This window comes from Pavona decussata, unplaced genomic scaffold (genome assembly GCF_977016875.1).
Source record: "Pavona decussata unplaced genomic scaffold, jaPavDecu1.1 SCAFFOLD_149, whole genome shotgun sequence".
Classification (NCBI taxonomy): Eukaryota; Metazoa; Cnidaria; class Anthozoa; order Scleractinia; family Agariciidae; genus Pavona; species Pavona decussata.
Genome location: NW_028145561.1, coordinates 292761 through 319926, shown reverse-complemented (window position 1 = coordinate 319926; position 27166 = coordinate 292761). Strand labels below are relative to the sequence as shown.

At 38.8% G+C, this 27166-nt stretch overlaps 1 protein-coding gene across 1 annotated transcript; it reads right to left on the bottom strand.

The window, feature by feature from the left end:
* Window positions 1-1374: 1374 nt before the first annotated feature.
* Window positions 1375-26929, bottom strand: LOC146466234 (adhesion G protein-coupled receptor L4-like). The gene is made up of 28 exons (XM_085127627.1): window positions 26338-26929; window positions 22803-22912; window positions 21657-21834; window positions 20017-20346; window positions 19138-19413; window positions 18084-18206; window positions 17299-17418; window positions 15919-16025; window positions 14768-14962; window positions 14112-14180; window positions 13500-13614; window positions 12749-12892; window positions 12491-12563; window positions 11753-11882; window positions 11517-11563; window positions 10816-10951; window positions 9736-9833; window positions 9268-9373; window positions 8828-8990; window positions 8202-8268; window positions 7845-7911; window positions 7559-7647; window positions 6499-6625; window positions 6011-6052; window positions 5235-5393; window positions 3775-3889; window positions 2709-2830; window positions 1375-2447 (listed from the first exon to the last, which is right to left on the bottom strand). The coding sequence occupies exons 1-28, from the start codon at window positions 26441-26443 to the stop codon at window positions 2301-2303; spliced, it is 3561 nt and encodes a 1186-aa protein (XP_084983753.1). The 5' UTR covers window positions 26444-26929; the 3' UTR covers window positions 1375-2300.
* Between the last annotated feature and the right edge of the window lie 237 nt (window positions 26930-27166).

Sequence of the window (27166 nt, the reverse complement as noted above, 5' to 3'; positions counted from 1 at the left end):
TCCCTTATCTTAGTTGTTTCCTGATGGAATCCTAGCCAATTACTGTTAATCTTATACGCTCTATCTATAAGAGTTCTAATTAAGCCTAACTTGTACGAGTATGATGTAAAGCTAGTGAAATTCATAAGGAGGCCGGTAAGGTGGATTTGCGAAACACCGTGGTGAGCACAGGGACCTGATTGTTGTCAATGAGGACATCTAAAAAAGGCAATCTATTTTCAGATTCCTTTTCCATGGTGAACCGTATATTTGTATGCCTGCTTTTAAGACAATGAAAAAACTGCACCGCATCGGCTTCAGAGTGAAATAAACAAAAGGTGTCGTCGACGTACCGCCGGTAGAACAAAACCTCCGAAAGACAGAAATTTTGTAATCACTCCCTCTCATGATGAACCATAAAAAGATTGGCCAATACTGGTGCGAGGGGGGATCCCATAGCTACCCCCATCAACTTGATCATAAAAAGAACCGTTGAAAGAAAAGTGAGATTGGGCTGTGGCTATGTGAAAAAGATCTTTAAGCTCCTTGGCTGAAAAAGTGGTATTGGTATACTGAGTGATGTAACTAACAGCTAAATCTATACTTTCCTCTAGAGGAATGTTCGTGAAAAGGCTTTCCACGTCAAATGACACCATGAACTTGTTGTGCATTGACAGTTTTTGAATCTCATTGATGAAAGAGAACGAATCCTCAGCGCAGAACTCAGCGGGAATGAGAGGTGTCAATATAATATAATATCAATTATAATAATAAAATAATAATAAATTTTACTGCGCATGCTTCATGTGAATATATTACAATTTAAAGGTAATAGCTGACCTTCGCCTTGAAATAAATTAACTCTGACACATTGTACCGTATTGCAACTCTTACCTTTCTTTTGCAGTTTGATATCAGTAACAAAAATGTTAAGCAGTTTGTTTTATGGTGATTTACTTCAAGACAACTTGCTTTCTCAATTGCAAAAATGAGGACACATTTTTATGAACATTCTAACCTCAAATTCGCCTTACCAGCCACTGTCCGGGAAATGAGCCCGCGCTCACCCCCGCTCCCTCGGGTCGGGTGTCTGGCAATCGAGCCTACTCCAGCCGTCTCTAATCGGAAAGAAAAACCGGACACGTGGGAGAGGTGGAAATCGGGCCTAGTTCTGCCTCAGCTCCGAAAAAGCATTCTTTAAGAAGTGCAAAAAATTAATACCTTCGTTATCCTTACGTTTGTGTTAGTGCTTATGATTATATTGTTGCTGTGTCACTAGTAAGCTTGTGCGTTTCGTTAAGGTGATGCTCGCGTAGATTGGCTCCTCTGCACAAAAACATACATTTATCTGAAATATCCATAAATCAATTTACTGAATCAACACTGAGCCAAACAAACAATTCACTTCAGCTGTTTATTTATAGTCTGTTGCATCACGTTGAATTTTACAACAACGAATGCCATAACGTAACTTAACTTATACTATATTGCAATCACTTTAATTATGAAAAAATTAAATATCTGAAATTCTTTTTAAGCTTTTAACTTATTTTGCAGGGGCGAGCTTTTTCAAAATACCCAAATAATTGAGCAACATAAATTCTCTACAGGGATACCCTGAATAGATTCTCGTGTCATAAAATTAAATAACAGCCATGCCAGAAAAAGCATAACCTATCCTTAACAACTCCAACTCTTAGGTTGCGTTCGATTGACCGTATTCCGGAATAAGAATAATGGGAATAGCTGTTATATTTCTCTTTTTCAGGATATTTGGCAAGACATTTCTGCCAAGTTTCGCTGAAACATGATAAATTAAGATCCATTTTGTACCCCAGTAACTCCAGAAACCTCTTATGAGGGATTTCTTGTTATCATTGTATGAATCCTATTCCGGAATAGGGTTAATCGAATGCGCCATTAGTCTTAACCTTTTTTTTTCTTTCAAGAAACGATTGATATACATATTAATTATGTACAACTATAACTCCCAACTTTTGCACCATCGGGAACGTTTCCATTTCCATATTTTATGTCTCATTTTCTAAGAATAATTTCGTCTCCCCCCGGTTTACAGCGCGTGGTTGACACAGTAGATTCCTGGTGTGACTCGATGTCATGCATCCCTTGAATTTCCGGTTGGTTGGCGTTTTCCTTCAAATGTCTCTCTTTGCGTTCTCTATAGTTATCAAACCTCCATGAACACCAACTGAACCCTTCCAAATTTCATTGCTATCTGAGCACACGTCTCTTGCATGCTTGCTGCTGATGTGGATTTCGGCTCTGTATTTTATAGACTTCCCTTCAAGCTAATCCTTCCTTTATAAAGCAATGTCTTGTGGAGTTTGCTCAGTAACTTGACAGTCGTTCTGTATTACATCCGGGAGGTTGGACAGCGATGAGTGCTCACAGGAACAAGTAAAACCGGTTTCAGCCAGTTCAGTATTAGTCGCATTTTCCTCTGAATTCTACAAGCAAAGATAACGTAAAGTTAAACTTCAGTCTATTACAAGAGCCAAAAAGCCAGATTCGTTGTAAAGTTACATTTAGCTACATCCCCTTTTACTTTTTTTGTTTATTTTATTCTTAACGCTATTAGCCTGTGTTCACGTTTGGAACGAGCTTTTATTAGCTGTTGGGTGAAAAGTAGTTTAAAACAGTATTGCAACTTGTAAGTTGTCAAGTGGTACCTAGATATCAGGATATACTGTTTATCGACCATATCTTACCTCTATACATTCATTTCCATTACTTTCAAGGTTACTTGAACTGCAAATCACACTCTCGTCTCTCTGTGAAGTTGGCCGAGATTCTGTTTGCCTTTCCTCGTTATTTTGTTGACAGTCAGCTTCTAAAAGTTAATAACAATATTTATTTTCCAGTTAGTTGTTTATGGACCGTTAAATTTTGTTTTTGTTTTTGGTTAGGTGGGAGGGACAAGGGGTCATCCGAGAAAGCGGAGGTGAACACTGTCTGGAACTGCACCGTTCCTTAACCCTTTTAGCCCTAACAGTGATCAGCATCAAATTTCTCCTTGTAATATCTATGCTTATTCAACCCCTGAGGTCATGAGAATTAAGGAGATGATCACCGAGATGAGATTTGCACTTTTGAAAGAAAAATATGAGGACAAGATAGGAGAATTTGCTCTTTAGTGTTAGGAATTAAAGGGTTAAAGAGGCACTGTAATGGAGAGTGGAGAGTTTGCTGTATTTTAATCAAATTTACTCAAATATTTAACATAGAACCTTTTCTCTGATATGAAATTGTTCGTAGAGCACCAGGGGGAAAATATTAACTGATTTCTCCAATGAAGAACAATTTATAAATCCAGGCTCGGTTGTTCGATAGCCGATTAACGCTAATCCCCGATTAAATGTTAAGCGAGATTTTCAGCTCGCTCGTTAAACACGCTTTTGAAATCTTATTTGAAGCTAATGTTAAAGGAAAGTCTAAGTCAAAACTGAGGGACAAAAATCTTTGGAAACATCACTGTTGATTAGTGATTAAACTCGAGTTATAGTTCAAGTTAACCCAGGATTAATCGGGCTTTGAACAACTGGGTCCCGGTTTTGGCAATTTGTACAAAATACAGAGGACATGGGCTCGAATCCTGTTTAAGCCTGGATTTTGTTCACGCTTTGCTTTACGCAACTGCTTAAGTTGCATGTACAACTGCGATGATCATTCACTTATTTTTTTTTTCGAGTATGCCTGTGTCATTTACTGATTAATACATCATTCTCAATTCGACAATTGTTTTGAGACTGGAATTTCTAAGCTATACCATCTTACCTGTTATCCCGTATATCACTTCTGTTGGTCTGCTTAAAGATCGTCGTAATGCTGCATACTCTGCCGCTCCCGCCACGAGAGCAGCTCTCTGTTGCACTGAATTGTCTACTGTGTTCTGAAATCATCACAAGCATGTCGTGTCAGAATGAAAAATAGACCATTTCCGAGTTGCTTTGAGCCCAATTATGAAAGCGAGGCTAAGTGCAAAGCTTTTGCTAGGAAAATTAGTTTTCATTCATATGCAAACAACACTAATTTTTGCACTTAGCCGGCGCTTTCATAGTGAGGTTCACAGCAACTCGGAAATGGCCTATTATATGCTTCTTGGGCGGTTTGAGTTTAGCCCACGAAGGCAGCTGATTTGCTTACAGTTTCCATTAACTGGTTGCTTTATGGATAATGTTTGTTCGTGCCACAGTCATTAAAAATCTCCCTAAAAAACATAGATTACATTAAAATCGAAGACTTAGAGTGCTTCCCATTTGCCACAACTGCATGGCCGGTCTGGCTGGCCAGTCTGTAAATCGAATGAGTCATTCTGAAGGGATGGTGCTGCAAAATCTTGAAAAATAATCACTCCGAAAATGATACGTGCTGTCTTGAGGAAATTCGAACGACTAGGATAAAACGTATCCTTGAAATTGGTATCTTCCTTTATATTCCGGCCAGTCCTGGCAAATGGAAAGCCCCCTTTTTCTCACGCCGAAAACACTGCCTAGATACTACCTATGCCAGGTCAGAATAATTCGCTGAGCGCATGGGACAAAGAATGCCCACAAAGATAATAGGTTACTCAGAAGACAAAGTTAATTCTGAAGGATTTCTTCCACAACTACATGAAGTGATGTCGTCTTCTAATGAATCCGTGATGCTAAGACCTTGGCAACAGACAGCAGTTGTTTCGTGTTAAGACAGGCTGGAATACTAACAAGAAACGACAGTATTCCAACCTCCATTTGCAAATATGTAATGATCAGAATAAAAGCATTCTCGCCAGCTTGTTACCATCACAAAGAGTAAAGTCACCACAGGTAGGGAGGGGAGAGGGGAGGTTACTCGGCGAATATTTCAGTCAGGGGTGTACCCCCGGTTTTCCAAATCCTAAACCTTTTTCCGGACCCAAATCCATATTTTCCAGTTCCCGTTTTGAGACCTGGCATTCGCTTATCTCAGACCATAATTCGCACTTTATAACACGGAGTGATGTATTTCGGATACTTTGTGTGCTCTTGCAGTTCCCTGTGAAAACCACACCTAGTTTTTGTCCAGAGTGACGAGATGAAACCAAAGCACCTCGAAAACCAAACATATACCCTTTTGGGCAACACACGTCTATCTAGCTCAAATGAAAGCCGGAAATACTCACTCAAAATATAAAAAAAACCAAACAAGAGTAGCGACATGGATAATGCGGTTCTGTCGTCGCGCATGCAGCAAGATTTCACGAAGGCAGTAAATACCTTTGGTACTTCCAAGTTTGACTGTAAAGTTCCTCTTCGTATTTTTTCCGACGTCCTTGAGGGGCTCATAGAATCGGACTTACTCCACCACGGCCGAGCTGCGCCGTAGGCAATTGCACGTGATTGGCAGCGGATTATCCGTAAATACTCTGCGCGCACCTGAAAAGGGTTATAAAAAAAACAGTGTGAGAACGCAGTTATATAAAAGGTGGTTTAGTTTTGACAAACTGATAAAAACACGTAGAAAAGAAAAGCGACACAAGTACAAAACTTGAAATTAAAAAGCATATATCAAAGGGAACATATTCTTTTGGGGCTAAGTTTTAGGACTATGCTAATTACTCTCAATTTGTGTTTTAGGAGTAACAGACCACAAGGAATGTCATTTTTCAGGGAAACGCAATTCTCTCTAAAAACGTGGCCCTCTCAAAAGAAAGGAATTCGATCTGTTTCGAGTAAAACGTGCCATTCATTCGGAATCAGCACAATGAACAGACTCTGGGACCCTGTATATCATCTTATGCCACTAAGAATACAGAAGGTCAGATCATAATTCGTACGTCACATTTTTAAAATATTTTCAGTGAAAAATATCCGAAAGTCTTCAATAATCACTAGAAATTGTAGCGAAATGGTAAGAAACCAAAGTTATGAGAATCCGGAGCCAATCTTTGGAAATTTTCGGGAAAATGTCGAAAGTCCTCTGTGTTCACTGTTACCTAGGCAAGTGTAATATGTCTGAAAATAAAATCAGTAAATGTATACCAGTGTCTCACCTTTTCATCACCAATGCAGTGGAAGAGAAATATAAGTAATCCCTGCGAAGAAAATTGCAAAAAAAAATTCGGTGATAAAATTCCAACAAACCAAAGTACTTTCTTAGTCTGCAAGAGTTACAATCTCCACTCACTCCAGCTTGCGGGATGGAAGGTAGACACTTTTGTTCAAAAAGCCTGACAAACTCTTGGGAGTTTAAACTAAGAAGTGGTCTTAGAAAAGGCTGCTTTTTGCTTCATTGTCCACGATTAATTAGGTGTTTCCATGACTTGTGGACGTCGTCATTGGTTTTTCAAATTGTCCAACGAAACGCTACAGTTATTGACATTTCTTTTATTCACATCACATTGGTAAATGCGTGAGATAAAGAAACCTGAGAAGGATTGAGTGGTAGATGGGCTACAAGAGGCGTCCAGGATTGATCTCACCCTAACATCGATGAATGTTCATTAGTCTCTTCAGTGTTGAGGTTTAAACAGTAACTTACCTGTAGAGTATTAAATATGTTGAAGAGGTATGCCATGAAGATGGTGTCTTCATTTACTACAAAAACTCCCACAATCCAAGTTAAGCCAAGAAGACAAGAAAGTAATGCACAGCCCTTGGACCAGTATCTGTTGACCAAAAGAAAATAGGCCATGCTCACATGGGCATTAGATTTATCATTAAGTGATGTTTGTTCAGTCATGGCCGTTTTAAAGAGCTGATCATGAACAAAGTGACAAATAACCCGCACATAGCTATTGAGTGTATGCAGAACAGTTTCACGCCAGACCAGTCAGTGGCTGTTTTTATTACGCTTGAAACGCCACGGACAACCTATTTACTAGAAATTGTTATACTTTCGATTCGGGAGCAGTACTCCAACACAAAAAATCGTGCTGAAATTAGGATTTCATGCAGGAACTAGTAGGGCCTATCGCTACGGTTTTCGCCGATCTCGTGCCCGGTGTGGTTTGAGAACGGCTTGGGTTTATTAACGAAGCATTTTTCACTCATCACTATCTAGTTTACAACGGCCGGTGACTAGTCAGGTTTTATTTAGTTTAAGACATGCCGTTTCAATTTGGTTTGTTGCTTACTTGTTTAACTGTTGTTTTGCTTACCAGCTTGTTTTCTTGTTTGTTTGGGTCTTTGCTTGTCTGTTTATTTGCTTTCTACTTGTTTATTTATTTTCTGTTTGCTTGCTTTGTTACATGCCGGCCGCTAGTTTGTTTGTTTGGTAGGGTCGAAGGAACAAGGGACAATTCCCCCGTAGTGTTTAGGGGACTGGTTCAGACTGGACTTGTTCTGATAAAGATTGTGTTCTCGGGACAAGTTCCTTCGGCGAACTCACGAGGAATCTTGTCGTGTGAACCGACCTGTGTAGCTATTTGGTGTAGCCTTGATTTTCTTTTTAGAGAAATCAAAGAAAGACCGCGCAAAAATATTGGAAAGTGCGCCATCTCCCACACTTTTCACATCCGTTCTTAAATAACGAACTCCCCACACCCAACAGTATCGGATTGAAATCACGATTAAACTGTTTTGTGAAGAGCCTGGCTTACCTTATTTTCTTCACACTCGTGTCGCTTTTCTTTGTGCTCCCTCGATTCGACATGACCATAAATGTCTTCCCCAAGCAAATAAAATTAAACTGCAAACAGAATTGAAAGATGACGACAAAATTGCCAAGATTGTACTTCAACAAAAGTAACATGAACAATCTTACAAGCAACTGAATTATGAATAGACGTTTGTGTTTATTGTGACCGGATTTAAGAAAATGTATGTATTTGCGTTCAGGAAGTCTTAAACCCAAAACACTGCTCTTGAGAAACAAATAAAACTTACCAAGCAAACAAGAAGTACAGGTCCCACAAAGGCCCAGGTGAAATGTCTCTCCAACGACAACCAACAACTGCAAAATAGACGTAACGGTAAAATAAGGCGAAATGGCGAAACGACGAAACTTTGAGGAATCGAAAGTTGGCTCAGTGCTTAGTCATGGATCACAAGTGCTTTAAAGCATTGTTCAATGGCTTCAAATTTTCAGCTTTGTAGTCGATCCTGGCTCTACAAAGTTCGTTAGCGTTCGCTCCTGTGATTTGACTAGCACGCACTAAAGTGTAACATTGGAGTCCAGACAACATTGGTGACTGAATGATACCTAAATAATAGCTAATTTATTATAGTGTGAATGATACTTACAAATCATCTGTGCCATAACCTTCGTGGAACAACACAGCAGACCCAGCCACGACAATAGCGGGGAGTCCTGTGAAAAAGAAATACTCTTATAAGATCGTAGACACTCAATCCTTATCAAGAAGTGGTTCGTGTCAAAAACAATCGCCTTGACCTTGACACGAATACACTAAAGAGGTTCGGCAACTTTAGTGACTTTTTTTAAACTTTTTAATCAACAGTATCGGTGAGTAAGCGGGCGAACTGGAGGACAGCGGTGATTGTCTTTCATGAAGTAAAACAATGGTCCACTGGCTGAGGAGAACTATACCGACCCACGAAAACCGATAAGTTGATTTAAGTAAAGTGGTCTCCAAAAAGGCACGCAACAAAGAAACTCTAGGTTAAAAGTATACGACAATTCAAGTACTTGGCAAAGGTATGAAACGAGAAAAACAAAGATTGTAAGCCTGCTTGTATTAAACCCTCTTTTGATAATATGTAGCGAGTTTTTGTTATACAGGATAGAATGGTTTTTTTTGCTTTAAACTTCTCTGTGTTTGGCACTTTGAAATCCTTCGTGTATCCTGGTTTCTATACAAAAGCCTTCGTCTTTGATTGGAGTGTTAGACAGACATTGTAAAACTCACCCCAGCCACACAGCAGAAACACAGCCCTGTCCCTCCCGGGCCGAGTCTTGCTGCGGAAGATCTTCACAAGCATGAGATACAGGATGACCCCCTCAAGAGCCATCCAAGAAAACGATGCTAGGAAGAGGTAATGAAGTGTAATGGCGATTGTTTTACAAATAATCTGCAAGAAAACAAGCAAATGTGTGTATTGGATTATGTCTAATGACAGTACGTACGTATTTTAGTAGTTAATCATCGCTGGAGGTCACAACACTATATGATATACCTTTATAAAATCATAGCTATCGTTTGTGCGAAAAAGCAAAGCGTATGAAGGTGGGTAAAGGCCCAAAGCTCACGCCCTGTTGTGGCCCGGGAGTGGACACAGAATCACTAATGGAGTGTATAAAGGACGAAGGCATCAGGTGAAATCATGTCAACATGAAGTATCTCTGTACCTTGTTTGCTGTCTTGTTGATGCCAAACAGAAATAGGGTTTCCGCCAAACTCAAGGAAAGAGCTAGATTGGCGTGGACAAAGTAACGGTGTCGGGTGTTTCTAAACCTGAAGAACAGAACAACGTAGGTAAGCACTGAATACAGTCAGATTACTAGCTCGTGAAGTCCGGTTGAGAATAATTTGCATACAAGTCGTCGCGGGATTTTGCTTTTCCGCCATTGCAAAAGCTTTCAGAAATATCGCAACAAACAGCTTCTGTAATTTGCGTTTGCAAAGAAAAAATTCAGCTAACTTTCCAAAGATGAACGCGATTTAAACAGACGAAAACAGCTTCCTGGTCCCTCCGACGGTATTTCAGAAAGTTGGGCCAACGATTTCAAAGTTCTTCTCATCAACGCGCGCATGCGCCTGGGATGACTTAGTCTTCATCCAATAATAGTTGGTTATGAGATTGATGTTTTACTTACTTGAGGAACACGAAAGTCAAAAATGATAAAAACAACGCTACGATAGATATGCTGATGCCGATGTAGGAGATGAGACTCAAGACATATGAATGCTGCTCCTGTTAATGAAAGCAAATGGATGTTTAGTAAGTACTGCGTTTTAAACTTGATTTGGGGGATGCGCTATCAAAATTCCATAACATCCCCATGATTCTTCAGGCTAAAGGTGTGTTCAAAATTGATGACAATGTGAAATAGTTGAACCTTTCAGTCTTGGTAAAAGCTCTCTTTCTAGACCAAATATATATCTGTCAAATGCTATAACTGTAGTCATCACACGAGAAGCAGTTTTTGTAAATAAGTAATGAGTGTCTCCTAGATAAGCCAAGAAAGACTTCTGAGACTGCTCAATATTGTATTACTATCGATATGTGATGAAATGTAACAATACCTGATTTGGGCCAAATACATAAAGTTACAAAATGTAAGAAAGTGGTTGGAATAACATTGGCCCGGTGATTCGCCATCTGAGCTTAACAAACTTACGAAAAAATTTTCGTCGACCAGTCTATTGTGTCAATAGATTTCAGGGTGCTTGTTTCTTTTAGTTTAGAAATACAAACATGAGCGCAAGCCGCAGGCTGCAGTTTGTGTAAGTGTTTTCTAGTCCTCACTGACTCCCTGGTTAGTTTGAGTTAATTTACATGTGTACAAAAGTTACGTGATGCCATTTTCGTGTCATCATGAACCTTATTCTTTAGAACTCATCTATTAGCCTCCCTTTCAGACGCTCTTTTGGCTCGTCACGCAATCTTTTCTCATCATCACGCGATGGGGAGAAAAGATTGCGTGATGACCCAAAAGAGCGTCTGAGAGGGGAAAATCCTCAGACAACAAGGACTTGAACCAGGTTTGTGAGCCCGCGAGAATGGGCACCCCAACCAAACCCATCTTTTTGCGAAAACCGCTGGGTTCTGAGACCTGGCTTAGGTCCTCGTTATCTAAAGTCTTCCCTGAGAGGGACGTTACTCATCTGGCAACCGCAACAAATCTAGATAAGACATCAATGATCCGGCGGACCGTGCCCCTCTACATACTCACCATCGCCGTATTCTTGTTTATATCTTTAACACGCATGAGTACAGCAAAGCTTGTCAGGTGATAGCATTGGCACGTGGTATGACTCTTATTCCTATGGGTCACGTGACATCCCTCTTCCGACCATAAACCACTTGACCTGCGGGGAAATGATTTTGTTACAACACTATGAATTTGTGTATTTCTGTGTAGGAGATGCATTTCCTGAAAGCGAAAACAGAATTGAACACTTTTTCTCGTTATACGGAGGTTTGCAAACGTACTCTTAGCTTAATTGTCAGAAAATCTGGTAAACTTTTGCTTTGAATTTCTTTAAGATGCTGTATCAATCACTTGAAAGAGTAGTTCACCCGATTTTCAAACACTTCGAAGTTGGTTAAAAAAATACTCGGCTGCGCCTCGTTTTTCCAACCTACTTCTCGGTGTTCGGAAATCGGCTGAAACACTCTTCCTCGTGTTTGGTATATAACGTAAAAAGGTTTAATTCAAAGGTTGAATCCAACTTGGTCAGTGTGCCACAGTAATTAAACAACGCTCTGTAACAATTTTATCAATTATTTTGATTTCTATTAACGGACGCGGTTTCATCCTTTCAGTTTATCACCTCCAAATCACCCTCTCAAAAACCGATTGAATCAGGAAAATACTTGAAGTCCACACTAAATTCCAGATTTCTAATATAGAAACAGTTTTCAGCGACATACCCATTCATGTTCCAAAAAACACAGCTAGCTTCGTCTTTCTCGTTATCCTGTAAGAAAGCAAGCAGTGAAGCTTCAATAAACTGAGTTAACAATTAACGGTAAAATTACACACGAACAACCCACTTAGAAATCAAAACTGGCTCCTTTGGTCCCGGTCCTGATTGAATAAGTTATTCACTTCACACCAACCCTTGCGTTTAATAACATTAATAAGCTAAGAGAAAGCTTTCACCTACCTGGGAGTTTCTAAGAGTTAAAATGACAGGCTCCTCAAAGCGGTTGATGTTCATTGGATAAAGTGAAACTGACACTACTTCTGATTCAATTCTATCCACGTTACTTCCGTCTCCGGTGGAGTCTGTCGATCTGAATAGTGCACGCACTGTTAAAGACAACATGTTTAAAAGCGTCTTGGCGCCTAAAATTAAAGGGGCATTGTCACGAAGATTTTGCTCTTATTGGTCAAAACTTGCTCAAATATTTGTCAAAGAATCTCTTTTCTAACATGAAATGGCTCTTAGAGCACCGGGAGGAAAATATGAAATGATTTTTCCAGAAAGGATATACTATAATCCGTTTTGAGCAATTTCTGTTAAATACTCAGAAGGGACTTGAAAACATTGGCCAATTTTTTCAAGTTGCAATCCATTTTGTTAACAAAACAGAAACATTATTTTGACGTTTACATCGATACAAATATGCTTTTTTGTCGTTTAAACTTAAAAAAGGTGACACTGTCCCAAATGTGTGATACGTGTGGGTTTGGCCGTCGAACGGTGTGATAGGGCGAAATGGCCAGATGGCGTTATTTTAGCTGTATAGAGTATGCATGTGGAATCACGTTAATTTCGCAACGATTGAATTAGGCGATAATTGATGCGACTGCATTTCAATTTGGCGATTTTTTTTTTTTTCGGAAATTCCCAAGCTTGAAGTGTCGCCAAATTAGTTTACACAATTTTTAAATAACTTACTTTTCGTCACTGCTTGGCTGCATCAAAGCCTTGAGATTGCGGTAGGATACAAATGTAATATGTTGAGTTTCACCTGGGAACAAAACAGAGCAAGAAACAATGGATCATCTTGATAATGTAAGACTGTTAAATTTGAACAGTTTTTGAAGTTGATGGCTGAGAATGGTAACGTGGCTATATAGAAGGTACGAGTGGCTGTTTTTGTAAAATTCATGTCAGAAAATTTTTTGCGAATTAATTTAAATTTAAGTCACTTACTCTGAATTCCTTCACTTCGTTGTAACTTGAGCACGGAGCCTGGTAACAAGACACTACTGGATGAAACCTTGCCAGCTCTCTTGGTTGTTTGTGGCAGCCGCTGATCAGTTGGATCGGCTTTCTTGGTTGACTTGGTGCTCAACACTTTTAGGAGAGCAAACAACGAAGAATAAAAATTTACATGTCCGCAAAAACGTTCGAGATATCTTAACGAAATCAACAAAAATGAAACAAATATGACACGCTGGCAAGTGAAGAATTGCCAACACTCTTGAGCACGTGATTATAGTTTTCCCAAGCACTCGTATCACTAATTCTCAGAACTGACCAGCCGGATCAGTCAAATTGATAAACAAACGCGTCATTTTGAAGGACTGGCACTACAAATTGTTCAAAATGGCACATTCTGGAAATGGTATACACCACTGTGAAGGAAATGGAGAGATTGGCTTATAACCAGGGGCAAAGCAATTGCCCACAAAAGACTAGGGGCCTAAAATTATGCAATTAAATACCCAGCCCTTCGAATTGGTGTATTCCACTGCGTACTAACTGGTATGGCAAAATAACATCTGACAAAAACCACATGTTTAGTCAATTATCGCCAATGTGATTCGGTCAATGCAGGGGAAATTAAAAGCATAAAAAAGCATTACCATTAAGGAGAACTGAAACATTTTACCATTTCAAATAATTTACACTTTTAAATTGGACTGATGAATCAAATGATTTATTTTTGTAAGTCACTTACCCACGTTTGGTGCCTCGGTTAAAACGACGTCACGTGACACTGCTGTTTTGGCCAAGTGCAAAGCAACGGCATCTACTCCTTTTAAAAGCTTGCTCGCCTCGGCGGATATGGAATCCTTAAAAAAGGAAAATAAAAGCCATTACTTGTGGTCCTCTGTAAAACAAAAATGCAGCTAATAAGATAAAGGCCCGTTTAAACGGTTTCAACATTTGCTTCAACATGTGTTCATCACAGTTGATGAACCAAATGTCGGGGCGTTTGAACAGGTCGTTCAACATTGTTGAAAGCGTACAAAATTGTTGGAAGCTTGTTGAAAGTGAGTTGAATCAAATTTAAATTGGTTTAAACTTCGATTCAACATTTTCTTTGTTCTTGAAAATGTTGAATGGCGTTGGAACCGTTTGAACACTCCGTTTATCCAACATTTGCCCAACATCCGTTCAACCTTTGTCGAACGAATTTTGAGCAAATGTTGAAACCGTTTAAATGGGCGTTAATACTCTATTTAAACTAAATCGTGTCTCATACCCATGACAATAACCTGCTCAATTGATACATACATGATAATCAAACACTAAAAAGGCAGCCGTTAGTATGTGGTCATATTGGTACCTTTGGCATAAATCTCCAGGATTCAAGAGTGTTTTTGTCGAGGATGTTACTGGAAGATTTAACCACGGCCTGGAAAACAAGAACAGTAAAAATCCGTTAAACAAACAAAGCCCGCACTTTCATTGTTCAAGCCGCTAAATGACACTAGTCTCAGCAGAAGGAAAACTCGACTGCATGGTAGTTTACTGGTAAAAACACCAACAAAGCTGGCTTTGCCACATAAAGCAACTGCCAATGAAAAAAACTGGATTCCAAGCCTCGAACTCCGGGCCACCGCGCCTGACACGTTACTTCGCAACACAATAGCGATGCACCTCTACAAACTCCAAGTAACACGTTTTTCTCTCACGAATTTAGAGAATGAAAACTAAAGGTAGAAGATATTTACTGAAACGAGTGGTGTGAAGAACGCATTGAATTAATTTGGGTGTGTAGCTCGCGATACGCTAAATCCTCCAATGGATACGAACCAAACAAACTCGCGTGTTTGTTTGCGTTTTTTGTTTTTTAACACGTGAGACATTTTGGTAGGTCATACAACTAGTGGTCTTTAGAGAACGATTCCCCCCCCATAACAAGCAGCTGTCGGCTAGACTTTCCTTTTGGAGTAAGTTCAAGGTATCAGGCTAAAGGAGAAACCCAATAGCAGAACTCACCTGAGCAATGTTTCGAGCTTTCTCATCTTTTAAGTTTAGCACACCATCAAAGCCCCTTTGAGAGATTTTCTCTATGACATCAACAGCAAGTTTAAGGTCGCCAGTTTGCAACGGACTTTGCGCATGCGTAACGACCGCGGTGGCATCAGCAAGTTGCTTGGCAATGTCAGTGACGTCAGCGCTTGGATCTTTCAACTGCAATCAACGATACGTAAACAAGGTTTCAATAATGTCATAGTAGGCATATTTGAGAAGGATGTAAACAAGATTGGTCGGCCTATTTTGTGTTTTGTTTTGTTTTGTTTTGTTTTGTTTTTTTTGGTGGGGGGACTCTTCAAGTCACGGCATCCTAGAAGTATTTAAACATTATTAGACAGGCACATGTACATGTAAACTGCAGCAACAAACAAAAGAACGAAACAACCAAACAACTGAGTGTCGCAAAACTGAAACCAAAGTAATTACTCTGGCCAATCGCAACAGACGTAAACAACACAACGAACCAATCAGAATTCGAAGCAAATACATGTAACCGGCGCCAAGCGCGGGAAAACGCGTGCGGCGAAAACACGATTGGTTTTGGTTTGATCTCCCATTGGTTGAGAAAGTGTCACGAGTTTTGTTAACCAATCACAGAGCGTAATAATGCAAAACCAAAACAAACCGAAATTACTTTCGACACTCAATTGAAAATTAAACCGCTCTAAGAAGGAAATCAGTAAACTGCTCCTCGACGATTTTTTTGTTATTATTGTACAAGGACTTGAAATTTTTAAACAACATTCAAGAAGCATAGGAAGTACCGGGCTGCGCCTCGTGTTTTTCTGATTGCTTCTCCCCTGTTCTATAAAATTACCTCGCGCTTTAGTTTACATGACACAACACCGTAATGCACTCCGTTTAAAAGAATTTTGACTCACTAACAGTCTTAAAAAAACAAGGGCTACAAAATAACTAACTACATTTTCATTGTACGTTCGTTCTGAAAAATTAACCATTTTTGCAATGCATGTGCTTTTTCAGTCATGAAATTTGAAAAACTGTACAGGATCACCGCGATCATTCGCGGAAAACGGCTGTAATTCAATACCCAGCAAAGCACAATATTTTTCACGTAGTTGTTCATGTCTTTTAAGAAAAACAGACCTTACCTGTTGAGCGATATTTGCCATTTTGTCCGAGACACATTCACTAAGATCAGGAACTTGCCACTGAGCAACACGGTCTGAAACTTGCAAACACGTTCTTTTGGCAATACCTGAGTATTACGAAAAATAAAGTATTTATTATACAGCTGGAAAATTATATCATTTTCAGATTTTAAACAAAAACACAATGAACTTTTGGTGCCGCATCGAAGCATCAAAGTAGGCAAAATATTCAATCTCGTGATCTTTTCACAAATATTTTTACAAGCATCGCGATTGGCGAAATAAGATGTTGTAAAACGTTTTATGTAGTGAGAACTGCAGTGAGAACTTCAGAGCGCACATTTTCTACCCTCAGACGACTCAAGAACTACCTAAAAAGCACCATGAAGTAGGACCGCCTAAAACAACTGCATGCCTACTGATGCATTGTCACAAATCGATTATGGACACACTGGACACTATAAAGATTGCAAAGAGGTTTGCCTGTCATAACGAACAACGCAAAGGGCATTTTGGTAAATTTGAGTAGGGGTATGCGTATGGTTGGGTGAGAGATGAGCCCCCCACGTTTCAAAATGTTCCGCCGCCTCTGAATCATTTGCTAGAAAACAATAAATTACCAAACGTAAATCAAGATGAATAAGTTAGGGTAATTATTACCAATGACGTCCTAAACTTTTCATAAACAAGTTAGGTTAGGGCAGGAGAGCCCATGGCTAGGAGCCTCTATCTGTATTAATTCCTTAAGCAATCCTTTCCCGGGTAGGTTTAGTTTTAGAACTTCTTTTCCCGCGAAAGTGTATCACGTATGACAATTTATTGAATTGTGATTGCTTTTCCTTGGTTGGGTATTTGAATTGTGGGCGTTCCAAAGGTCCCCTAAGGTCCATTCTAAAAATAGATCTACGCGGGAAAAGATTGACGTCAAGGCTTAGTATAGATAGAGGCTTCAGGTCGTGGACTGTGCCTACTTTTGTTACTGCGCATACATTCTGCGCATCTAGAGATACTCGGGTTTCCTATGGGTGGTGCCTACCAATACAGGGATATTTTTGCGCGGTTTAAAACTATGCGGAGAAAGCAGAACTTAGCAAGTGCTCTTGGTGTCCAAAAAGAAAATTTCGGATAACCATGCATTTTACAGAGATAATAAAGCTTCAATTTGAAAAAAAAAACGTTATACATTGCTTTGTATTTTACTACTTTTTTGAATTGTTGTTGCTTTATTATCTCTAAAAAATGCGTGTTTACCCCCAATTTTCTTTTTGGATTTCCATAGCCCTTGCTAAAATCTGCTTTTCCCGCTTAGTCATAAGTCACACAAAAATACTTCTTTATTAGTAGGCACCGTCCTTAAGCTAAGTTAACCTGCCAATTTACCTCTTGATTTTGCTGGACATGGAGCTAATGCTGTTTGACCTTGAAGAGTCCTCAGCCATCTGACATTAAGGTAGCTCTGGTTGCCACAGTACAAAAGGTTTTCTTTGTTATCTGGTACTTCTACAACAAGCAGAATTATACTATTACGTCGAGGAGACAGTGAAATGCTGGAGCGGCAGATTTACTCAAATAAAACGTAAATTTACAGAAAACCAACACATAGCGACCGACTACTCCACCAATCAACTTAGAAACGTAAAGACGCCTGAACGAATACCAACAGCGGCTATTGTTTCTGGTGTTGAGGCGTTCCTGTTTCGTTAAGGAGAGCTATCAGAATCACCCAAGGATAAAATCAGAATAGAAATCAGCCTCTTATCTGTTATCTAAAGATGAGTAACGAAAGCACTGAAATGACTGACAAGCAACGATGGTATATCGGCATACTCGCCGCTGATGGTCAAAAAGGGAAGTTGATGGAGAAGAAAGACTACTACGACATAATGGATGTGTTTTCTTGTTTTCTTGTTGATGTTGCTTAATCAAAACAATAGGATCCCTTCCCTGATTTGGCTCAAATTCAGATCAAAAGTAAATCATTTCGTCAAAACAAAATGATATGTTTTACACTAGTCCTGACTCCTCTTTGGAAATTTAAAGGAAACGTAAATAGAGAGGTTGAAGACATTGACCCGAAAATGGCCCATATACAGTCAGCGGATGTTCAGTTCTTAAAAGAAGACCTTATATAAGGCATCACCCTGCATCAAGTATATCCCACCAACCTTTGCAGGTTTTGCCGTCACCAATCCACCCCGGCAAACAGCGACAAAAGTGACCTCCCCTTGTGTTGACACACTCGGAGTGTTCCGAGCAAGTGTGAGACATATCAGTACACTCGTCCTTATCTACAAAAGCATCAAGTTAACCGTCCATTGTTAACAAGGTCTAGCAAGGAAAAATTCCATATTTTTGATGACAGTGATCAAAACGAAAATACACAAAATTAATAGTATTAATTTTATCTCAAATAACGTTAAAAGGAAAAAGAATTATGGAAATTTGTTAGCTAAATCGCATCAATAACGTCCCTTTTAAGATATAATCTGATTAAACGACACGCATATCCTATCAACCATTTTAATCTTAATAAGATTTTGAGATCATTTTTAACTAGGGAATACAATTTAACATATTTGTGTTGAAAATGATTAAAACGAAAATACACAAAACTAATAGTATTAATTTTATCTCAAATAACGTTAAAAAGAAAAAGAAGTATGGAAATTTGTTAGCTAAATCGCATCAATAATGTCCCTTTTTAAATATAATCTGATAAAACGATACGCATATCCTATCAACCATTTTAATCTTAATAAGATTTTGAGATCATTTTTAACTAGGGAATACAATTTAACATGAAACAGTCTACCTTGAAAGCAGGAGACAGGAATTCGAGTCCTCGCCAGCGATCAACCATATTGTTATATAGTATGCTGTATCCTGCTTTTATAAATTTCATTAAAAACTGTATAAAATGTTTCCATTGTCCTGTAGCGCCACCTATCTCTTTCAAAAAAAGCGAACAGAAACATCTCGTGAGTTGTGGTACGTGCATTGCAGTGAAAGCGCTCTTTTAGAACGATTATAAGACCGAGTCAAGTAATGCACATCTGCTTTACTTTCCACAAGTATGTTGTATAGGGAAAGCTAAGAGCTGATGTGATAATAGGTTATCTGTATTAACCTTACAAGAGATAAGCTTCCTAATCCTAATTCCCTTTAACTGTTTAACCCTATCTAAATATATCTCTCTAAGTTAAGACAATCAAGACTAACCTAACGTGGTCAAATGAACCTCAGATGATAAGAGTAACAGGGTTCCATTATTTCGCTGAGCCTGCACTGTGATTGTATATGTTGTCAGCTGTTTAAGACCAAAGAACAAAACTGACGTGTTTGACGTCACCACCTCAATGACGTCACTTCCTGCTTTACAGGTAGCTCTGTATGTTACGTGATTTCTTCCAATCTTTACAGTATTCCAGGAGATTCTAGCAAAGTTCCAGTCATAAGCGTCAATTGACACTAGAATAGTCTTGTTTCTTGAATCAGCTGTTGGGGAAAAAAGTCAGTTATATTTATGAAGGACTAAGGTTGCAATCTATCTGTCCTGAGCTCAATATCCAATTTCTTTAAACTAAGATTTAGAATTCTCTATTAATTTTAAACCCAATAAGGGCACGGGAAAAAGAATCGCAAAATGGCAATCAGATTCGTTAATCTAGTAACAAAAGCGCTTTACTTGACGAAATACCCTCCAACTAAACTGGAGGATAGTTGACGTTTATTACAAGATCTTGCTGATTTCATTTTGCAAGAAAGATCCGAAAACGATTTAATGGCCACTATTTCTCGAGCATGGTATAATGGCTGATATCGTATGGCTGCTAAGCCAATCAAAACTCTGGAATTACATTACGTAATGAAGTAGTTTTTGACAATCGAGGATATTTCCCATGTATGTTGGCCGATAACAAAGTTTGATTTTTACGTTGATGTTCGTTCAATAAGCGCTCTCAGTTTATGAACTACAGGAAGAGTTTATACGTGGTACACGTCTTACTAATTACACGACCGAACTGCCATTAACTATCTTTCTCTTTAGAACAGAAATTAGATGCTAATCATTATTGTAGCTAAGAGGTAAACATTTACCTGGAATCCTAGGAGTGAAGTGAGCTCCTGGTATCACTGCCTGTTTTGTGGGGTAGGTTACGATATTTCCTGCCTGGTGTTGAAATCGTTTTTTCTTGACAACAACGCTGACATACATGAGATGAGGAGTTGGCAACTTGCCTCTAATCACACCTGACGTTTCCTTTCCTTCGTAAAGTAAGCTGACGTGAACTTTTCCCTCGCGTTTCCACTCAATAAACAAGCGATATATTGGCTGAGCATCTGGCAGATTCACAGCTTTCCATTTCACTATCAATCCTTTCTTACTTCCTGGATTTGTCTCAATGCGTACACCCACAGATAACGCAGCTGAAAAATTCAGGCAGTGGAAAAATATTACAATACAATCCAATTAGGCTCGCTCATTTTCCCGAACAGCGGCTGGTAATCGAGCCTACAATCCAATTGGCGCAATGAAGAAGGTCACTGAAGGGGTTTGCTGATGTCATTAGTGACTAAATAAATGATTCCTTAACCTTTTAAGCCTTAACAGTGATCAGCATCAAATTTCTCCTTGAAATATTAATCCTTATTTAACCCCTGAGGTCATGAGAATTAAAGAAAAGATCCCTCAAGCTGAATTTTCTTGATATTTTAATAACTTCTCCATGGTACTTTAATGAGAAAATTATGGGGACAAGATAGGAGAATTTGTTCTTTGATGTTAGGGTTAAGGTCAGAGCAAAAACGAAAATGTACTGGACAGATAAACTATTGACCTACATACACATTAAAACCCAAAACGCATTTCCGATGTTTTAATTACTGACAGGTCTCCTGAGATTTCGAACAAACTTTCGGAAACAGTGATCAAATGTACGTCGTGATGGACCTAAGGTTAGCAAATCGAATACATCTCCTGAATGAAATTTAGATTGATAAAGAAAAAACACTTCAAGGTACACGACAACAGGAAACACTCTAGCCACTGATATTCTGCAACGCCCAGAGAAGTGTCATGTTAAAGAAAAATCCTGAGAATGATGTATTATTCTAGAAAGTGACACAGGCATACTCGAAAAAAAGAAATCCAAGTGCTTCTATCAGGAGTCGAACCTAAGACCTTCCGATTACTAGTTCGGATGCTCTACCACCGAGCTACAGGAGACTCATGGGAGGTAAGGCCATTAAACTAGCTAAAAAAATTCCTTTACGGACATGCCTATTGACGGTTTTTCCAAGAAGGAAGATTTTATATTTAGAAAGCACTGTAAGAATATGTCTGGTTATTAACGAGTACGTTGATCAGAAATAGTTTTGTTGTTTTAATGGACAAACACTCAACGGGAGGTATTCAAATAGCTTTCTTGGGTTATTTGACGATTGCTTTAACAATTCCAGGGTATAGACGAATAATTGATTCAGCCTATTTCACATAAGTGAACAGCCGTACCCAAAAACCGCCCTTGGCTTTCTCTATTAGCCCAGGGTTAAATAAACAATATCCACCACTATCCATAGTTCGAGTAACCAATTAGAGAGCGCGAAGAGCACTATCAACATGTTTGGTAATGTCCGATTGGGGCATGGTGCGTCCGTGACACATTTTAACCAATGGCAAGCAAGTAAAAATATTTGACTGATTGAATTAAGCGATGTGATACTAAAGCGGCACCCACCATCTTTTGGTGTCTTGGCCAACACTTCACAGTAATGCGGATTCCCTAAGTTGTCTATTGTAACGATCCTGAATGCATAATATGTTGTAACATCAAGATTTTCCACCAAATAGTAGAGGCTCTTGCCAATGTGAAGAACAGTGAAGTTTCCCTTGTAATACAGGGGCCTGTAGTGAATCTACAAAGAAGAATATATCAAATGAAATTGAACTCAGGTTGTTCTCCCAGGGATGCCGTGACAAAGATGCAATTCCACTGAGGGATTTGATTGGCTTAGTGGCCATGGTATATGAGCCATTATACCATGCCTAGGAAATTGTGACCACTGAATTGTCTTCTGGTTGTTCTTTCAAAGCGAAATCAGCAAGATCTAGCAATACGTTTTGATTGTTTTTAATAAAACAATTATTCCACTCACGCTTGTTGGATAACTAGGTCTTGTTAGCTAACTATCACCTCATATCCAACAAGGGTGAGTGGAATAACTGTTAAATAAACTCTACAATTTATTCCCCGGAGTCTCGCAGTGATGTTTATTGTTTCAGGCTGAATTTTAATATATCGAAATTGGGCTATTATTACGCTTAATTAATTGTTTAAAAAAGGGAGAGGGGAGCTGGCTACCTGGAATAACCATAGAGTTAAAGGAGACATGTAGCCTGTATTAAGTAATGATGATGCCAGTTAGATTCTAAAGAGGTGGGGTGTATTGCACGGTTCAAGAAGAAGAAGAAGAAGAAGAAGCAACAGCAGCAGCAGCAGAAGAAGAAGAAGAAGAAGAAGAAGAAGAAGAAGAAGAAGAAGAAGAAGAAGAAGGGACCTGACAGGGCCATTACTCTGTAACGTATTGTAAGTGTTCATTTGGTGAAAGGAAGGGTGAAAAATCCATGCGAGGGAGGAAAGCTGAGCAATACAGCGGAGAAAAGTCTTCTTGCTTCATTTGTCCCTCGTGTCAATTTTTCGCGTTACTCGCTATTATTTGAATGCCTAAAATACGCCAATCAGTCTGTCACACATATGGCGTTCTTGTCAACCTCATAATGCAGAGGCTGTTAAGGGAAGCTCACCCAAACCACACCCTTTATTATGGGGCACAATTCTCGTAGCCAATTGTCCATGCAGACGATTTGTTCCGCACTCCCTTACCGAATAGTTTCTTGGATTGTGATCTCCATCGCTAGTCGGTGAATTCCATGTCAGGAAAACAGTTGTTGACGAAAACGGAGTTGCAGCACAGTCAAGGCGTTTTCCTGCGCCTGAAATAAGACAAAAGCTTAAAGGCAGTAGTTATGACGTGCTAGGGTTGATGCATCATGAAAGGAAAACACATCTAAGTATATTCACTTGTTGAGAAATTATATTCAACGATAGACATAGAAAAAGGAAGAAGGAAAGCTTGCTCGTGATAGTTAATGACTTAATTTCTAATCTGAAGCTTTTTTAATCACCTTATCCATACAACTTTTTCAACAACTTTGACAACAGTTGGTGTAGATGAAGAAGGAGGTCTTATTTGTAAAAAGAAGTCTATTCACCTTCAAGTCAACAAATAATGTGATTTAAAAGGATTTTTTTTTATTATTTTGCCACAGAAAGAAATTACAAACAAGACACAATCAAATAACTTAAAAGTTATATAGAAAGCTTGTGGGGCTGATGCGGCCTCCTCAATTAAATTAAGCTCACTACAAGTAATTAATTTAGTTAGTTACATGGCGTAAGGACGGACGTTAAATAGTTTCTACTTATTTAATTCTTGAGGGCAAATTGAATTAGAGTAGATGATTTCGCTGGTTTACCTTTTCACATTGTCACCCTCTCGCTAGCGTAACCAAGAACACGCGTTACATAACCTCCCCCCCCCCCCCCCCCCCTCCCGCCAAGGAATGACGCCAGACTGACTGAAAAGATGACTGGGCATGAGTTGCTCACCATAAGAAAGGTGATGGTTTCAGCCCTGTGTATCTCGCTGATGGTGAAGAAGATGGGTGATTCTCTTTTTGTACCCACCATCCCATCATCCCTCAACTTGTCTTCGTTGCACACAACGAGACACTACCCCTCCCCCCCTCCCTTGGCACCACTACCACCACCATCCCAATGCACGTAAGGAGTAATAAATATTAAAAATATTGAAACATCTCTGTGCTGTTCTATTGGCCATTATACAAACATCACGCACGCAGATTATGAATGTCTCATCTCAACCATTTCAAATGAAAGAAGGTGAATTCTATGAAGTTCATGAGAGGTTTAATTTGAGTTGCACACAGCAGGGTTGCATGTCAGCTTTAGTTACATGCGATCAGAAGATGTCTTTTAAAAGCATTCATGACAAGCATGACCTGTCTAGTAGTCTTAATTAGTTAAAAAAAGAAGCTTCATTGAAGTGCTTCCTCCTGTCGTTTTTAGCAAACGAAAAAAATTCAACCGAAAAACAATACTACCGACTCATCTCATAGACTCCCAACATCTAATTGACATTTAAACAAAAACAAAAACTTGGTTAGCGCTTCTTGTTTGTCTGCATCATTTTGTAGAAATTCGTGCTCTGTTTCAACTGATATTTTGATAATTCTGTCATTTGTATCATAAAATGTTCTTTAAACCGAATCATGTGTTCGTGACCTACACTTAGTCGTTGTACTTCGGTTCTTTTGTCACTCCGTAATCAGTATCGTTTATCTATCACAAAGTCTGGTGAGGATTTGTCACTAGACGGCTTTAAATACAGACCTTATCTCAGTATCTTAAGCATGATAAATAAAGCGAAGGAGACATAGGTAAGACTGAAAATAAGCCACAGCTAATCCTACGTCCTTAAATGCGTGAAAAATCCCTTCATATCCCAGCCTGAGGTCCTATCAGTGTAGATTTACATACTTGTAATTCTTCGATATTTCGATTTAGCCTGTGCTTATAACAGGGCCAAATCTCAAACAATGAGTCGTTTAAATTTGCAAATGGAAAAACAGATAGCATAACGTGAGTGCAGCCTTAACATCTTTTATTTTTGTGTTTCTCGTCTTTGTTTCGTTATCTTCACGCGTCATTAAACGTTCACGCGAATTAACTCGCCGAAAATTAATCCACATAAAGAGAATGCAAAGATATTGCTAATTTGCCTGCATGAACTAAGATGAAAGTCGTGGCGTTGAAAACAAATAAAGCTTTGCTCAATCAATATTGCGAGTGTTATAAGCCTTATATTTCGAATAGAAACTTCGCGAAAATTTTACCGCCACTTTTGCATGATTTTCGCGGCAATCGTTAAAATAGGAGGCGTACAAATAACACATTAGGCGCTTTTCAATAAATGACCTTTCAAATGATCACGCAAATTATCTCATGGATTCTATCTGAGGAAAGAACTTAAAGCCAAATCTTGGCGCAAAACAAACGAATGGTAAATGATACTGTTTATATGAATTCCTGGTTTTTCTGAAAGCATGAAGGACACGGGTCCATATTTTCGATTAAAGTATATGGCTTGACATTAGCGTAACTACTCAACCAATTTAAAATAGTTCTCATTTACTTTTTAGAATAATTCTTTAATGTATAATGCAGACAACAGAATACAAACTTCAACGACTCTTGGTATATTTCGGCATTATTCTTTACCAGTCTGATGATTGTATAGAATAATCCCGAAATATAACTACAGCACGTTTTTAATCTGTTGTCTTCAGTTTAAGTACAATATGCAAGTATTCAGTGGATTAACCTTTACCGTGTATTGGACACCGTTAATGTTAATCTGTGTAAATTTGTTCGAAAAGGATGCACACTGCCCGAGTGTGTAAAATGAATGAGACTAGTTTTCTTAAAACAAAATGGTTTAGTCTTGATGCCTTCGCAGGATTCTATATGCCCTTAAAATACGTTACAGTATCTTCAAATTGTTCCTCACTCGGGTAAATTTTACGAGTTAAAAGTAAAGCCGTGACAGAAAATATTCCGGAACATCAGTAAAATTCTAGAAAAACCAAACTTGGCACCATCGGTAAAATATTTTAACTGTGGTACACTGGAAACATGTTGCAAATGCCAAGGCTGTAGTGATGTTGATCATCCGTCTAAGATGTTGAAATCGCGATCGATGCCGGCCATTTGAATATTTCGTTAAATTTCTGTCATGTTTTGGAAGAAAATAAAGCTATCAAAAATGGATGCTGACAGGAAGGGCAATCGGTCAACGTTTCTAGTATCACAAATAGTTGTCACTCAAGTTATTAATATATGCTGAACTTCGGAATGTACATATTAATTTCGACAGAATATTTTTAACTGATAGTTGGTTTAGAAAAGCATTTAACTAAAAATACAAAAATTAAAGCGATTCGACGTTTCCGTTGTGATAGCTGACATCAATATAAAGAAATAAAGTCAATTGAAGTTGTGAAGGTGGACAGCAATAGAGTTCAAAATGAATAAAATTAATACAACACGCCGAATAGTATGGTATCACAAACTTAGTAGAGCAAATTACAGAAGATGCGAGTCTCTCATTAGACAATTTACAAGTATCGATTTCTGCTGAAGATTCGTTGGATCATAAAAACACGACTATATTGTGCCTAAAAACAAAATGAAAATGTTTAACGCATTTAACAACAGCGAGCTCTGGTATTAGGGAATTAACAGACCAGAAAGTATTTTTTAGTAAGGGTGCACGTACCTTTCCGCTGAGTGATTCCTTGAGTCTTAACATCTTGAATCTTCAGCGTCGATACAATCACCAACAAGAAACAAACACGAAGAGCTTCTACAAATCTTGTATCCATTTGCTCGGTTGTCAGTCCTGGCGTTCACGGATTTATCTGTTGTGTCGTGTCCCTCTGTGGTTCAATAGAATGGCTAACTGAAAAGTCCGCTTCGAAGGCCGGTCAGCTTCAGTGAAGAATATAACGTTAGATACGAAAGAACTTCAATCTTTACAGTGTGGGCGGTCGAATCAAAACATAAACTCCGAGGTATTACTAACTGTCCGATGTCTGCTTTAGAGTAATAACCTTTGAAAACAAGAAAGAAGTGAACCGTATAATGAACTATATCTATCAATACGCGATTTCAATAACTTTGGTATGCCTCACTAAGGAATTGACTTCATGACACCAGTCTAATTACCATCAATAATCACCACGACGCGATAAGTCATTAGGAAAAGCATTGGAACGTACCACAAGTCAAATGTTATCAAAGGTTTGATTTTTTGTTTGTTTCCGGCGCGGTGACCGCGCCCATAAAGCCGAATTACGTCAACAAATCCTGTTAATAGTACAAGCCTTTTGATGGAATCGTTTGATGTGGTATTCAAATAAAAGCTACTCTGAACTTCTTCCCTGCGTTGTGAATCTTCGAATTTCCACTTAATGTTCAATATTTGATTGATTTTTACTTCGACTGGAACTAAGAACAGTCTTTGTTTCGATAAGGCCGTGTTTTATTGTGTCGCGGTTCCGTTATCTTGGTATGTAGACAGTGGCTTGGCCATGGCTGCGGTTTTT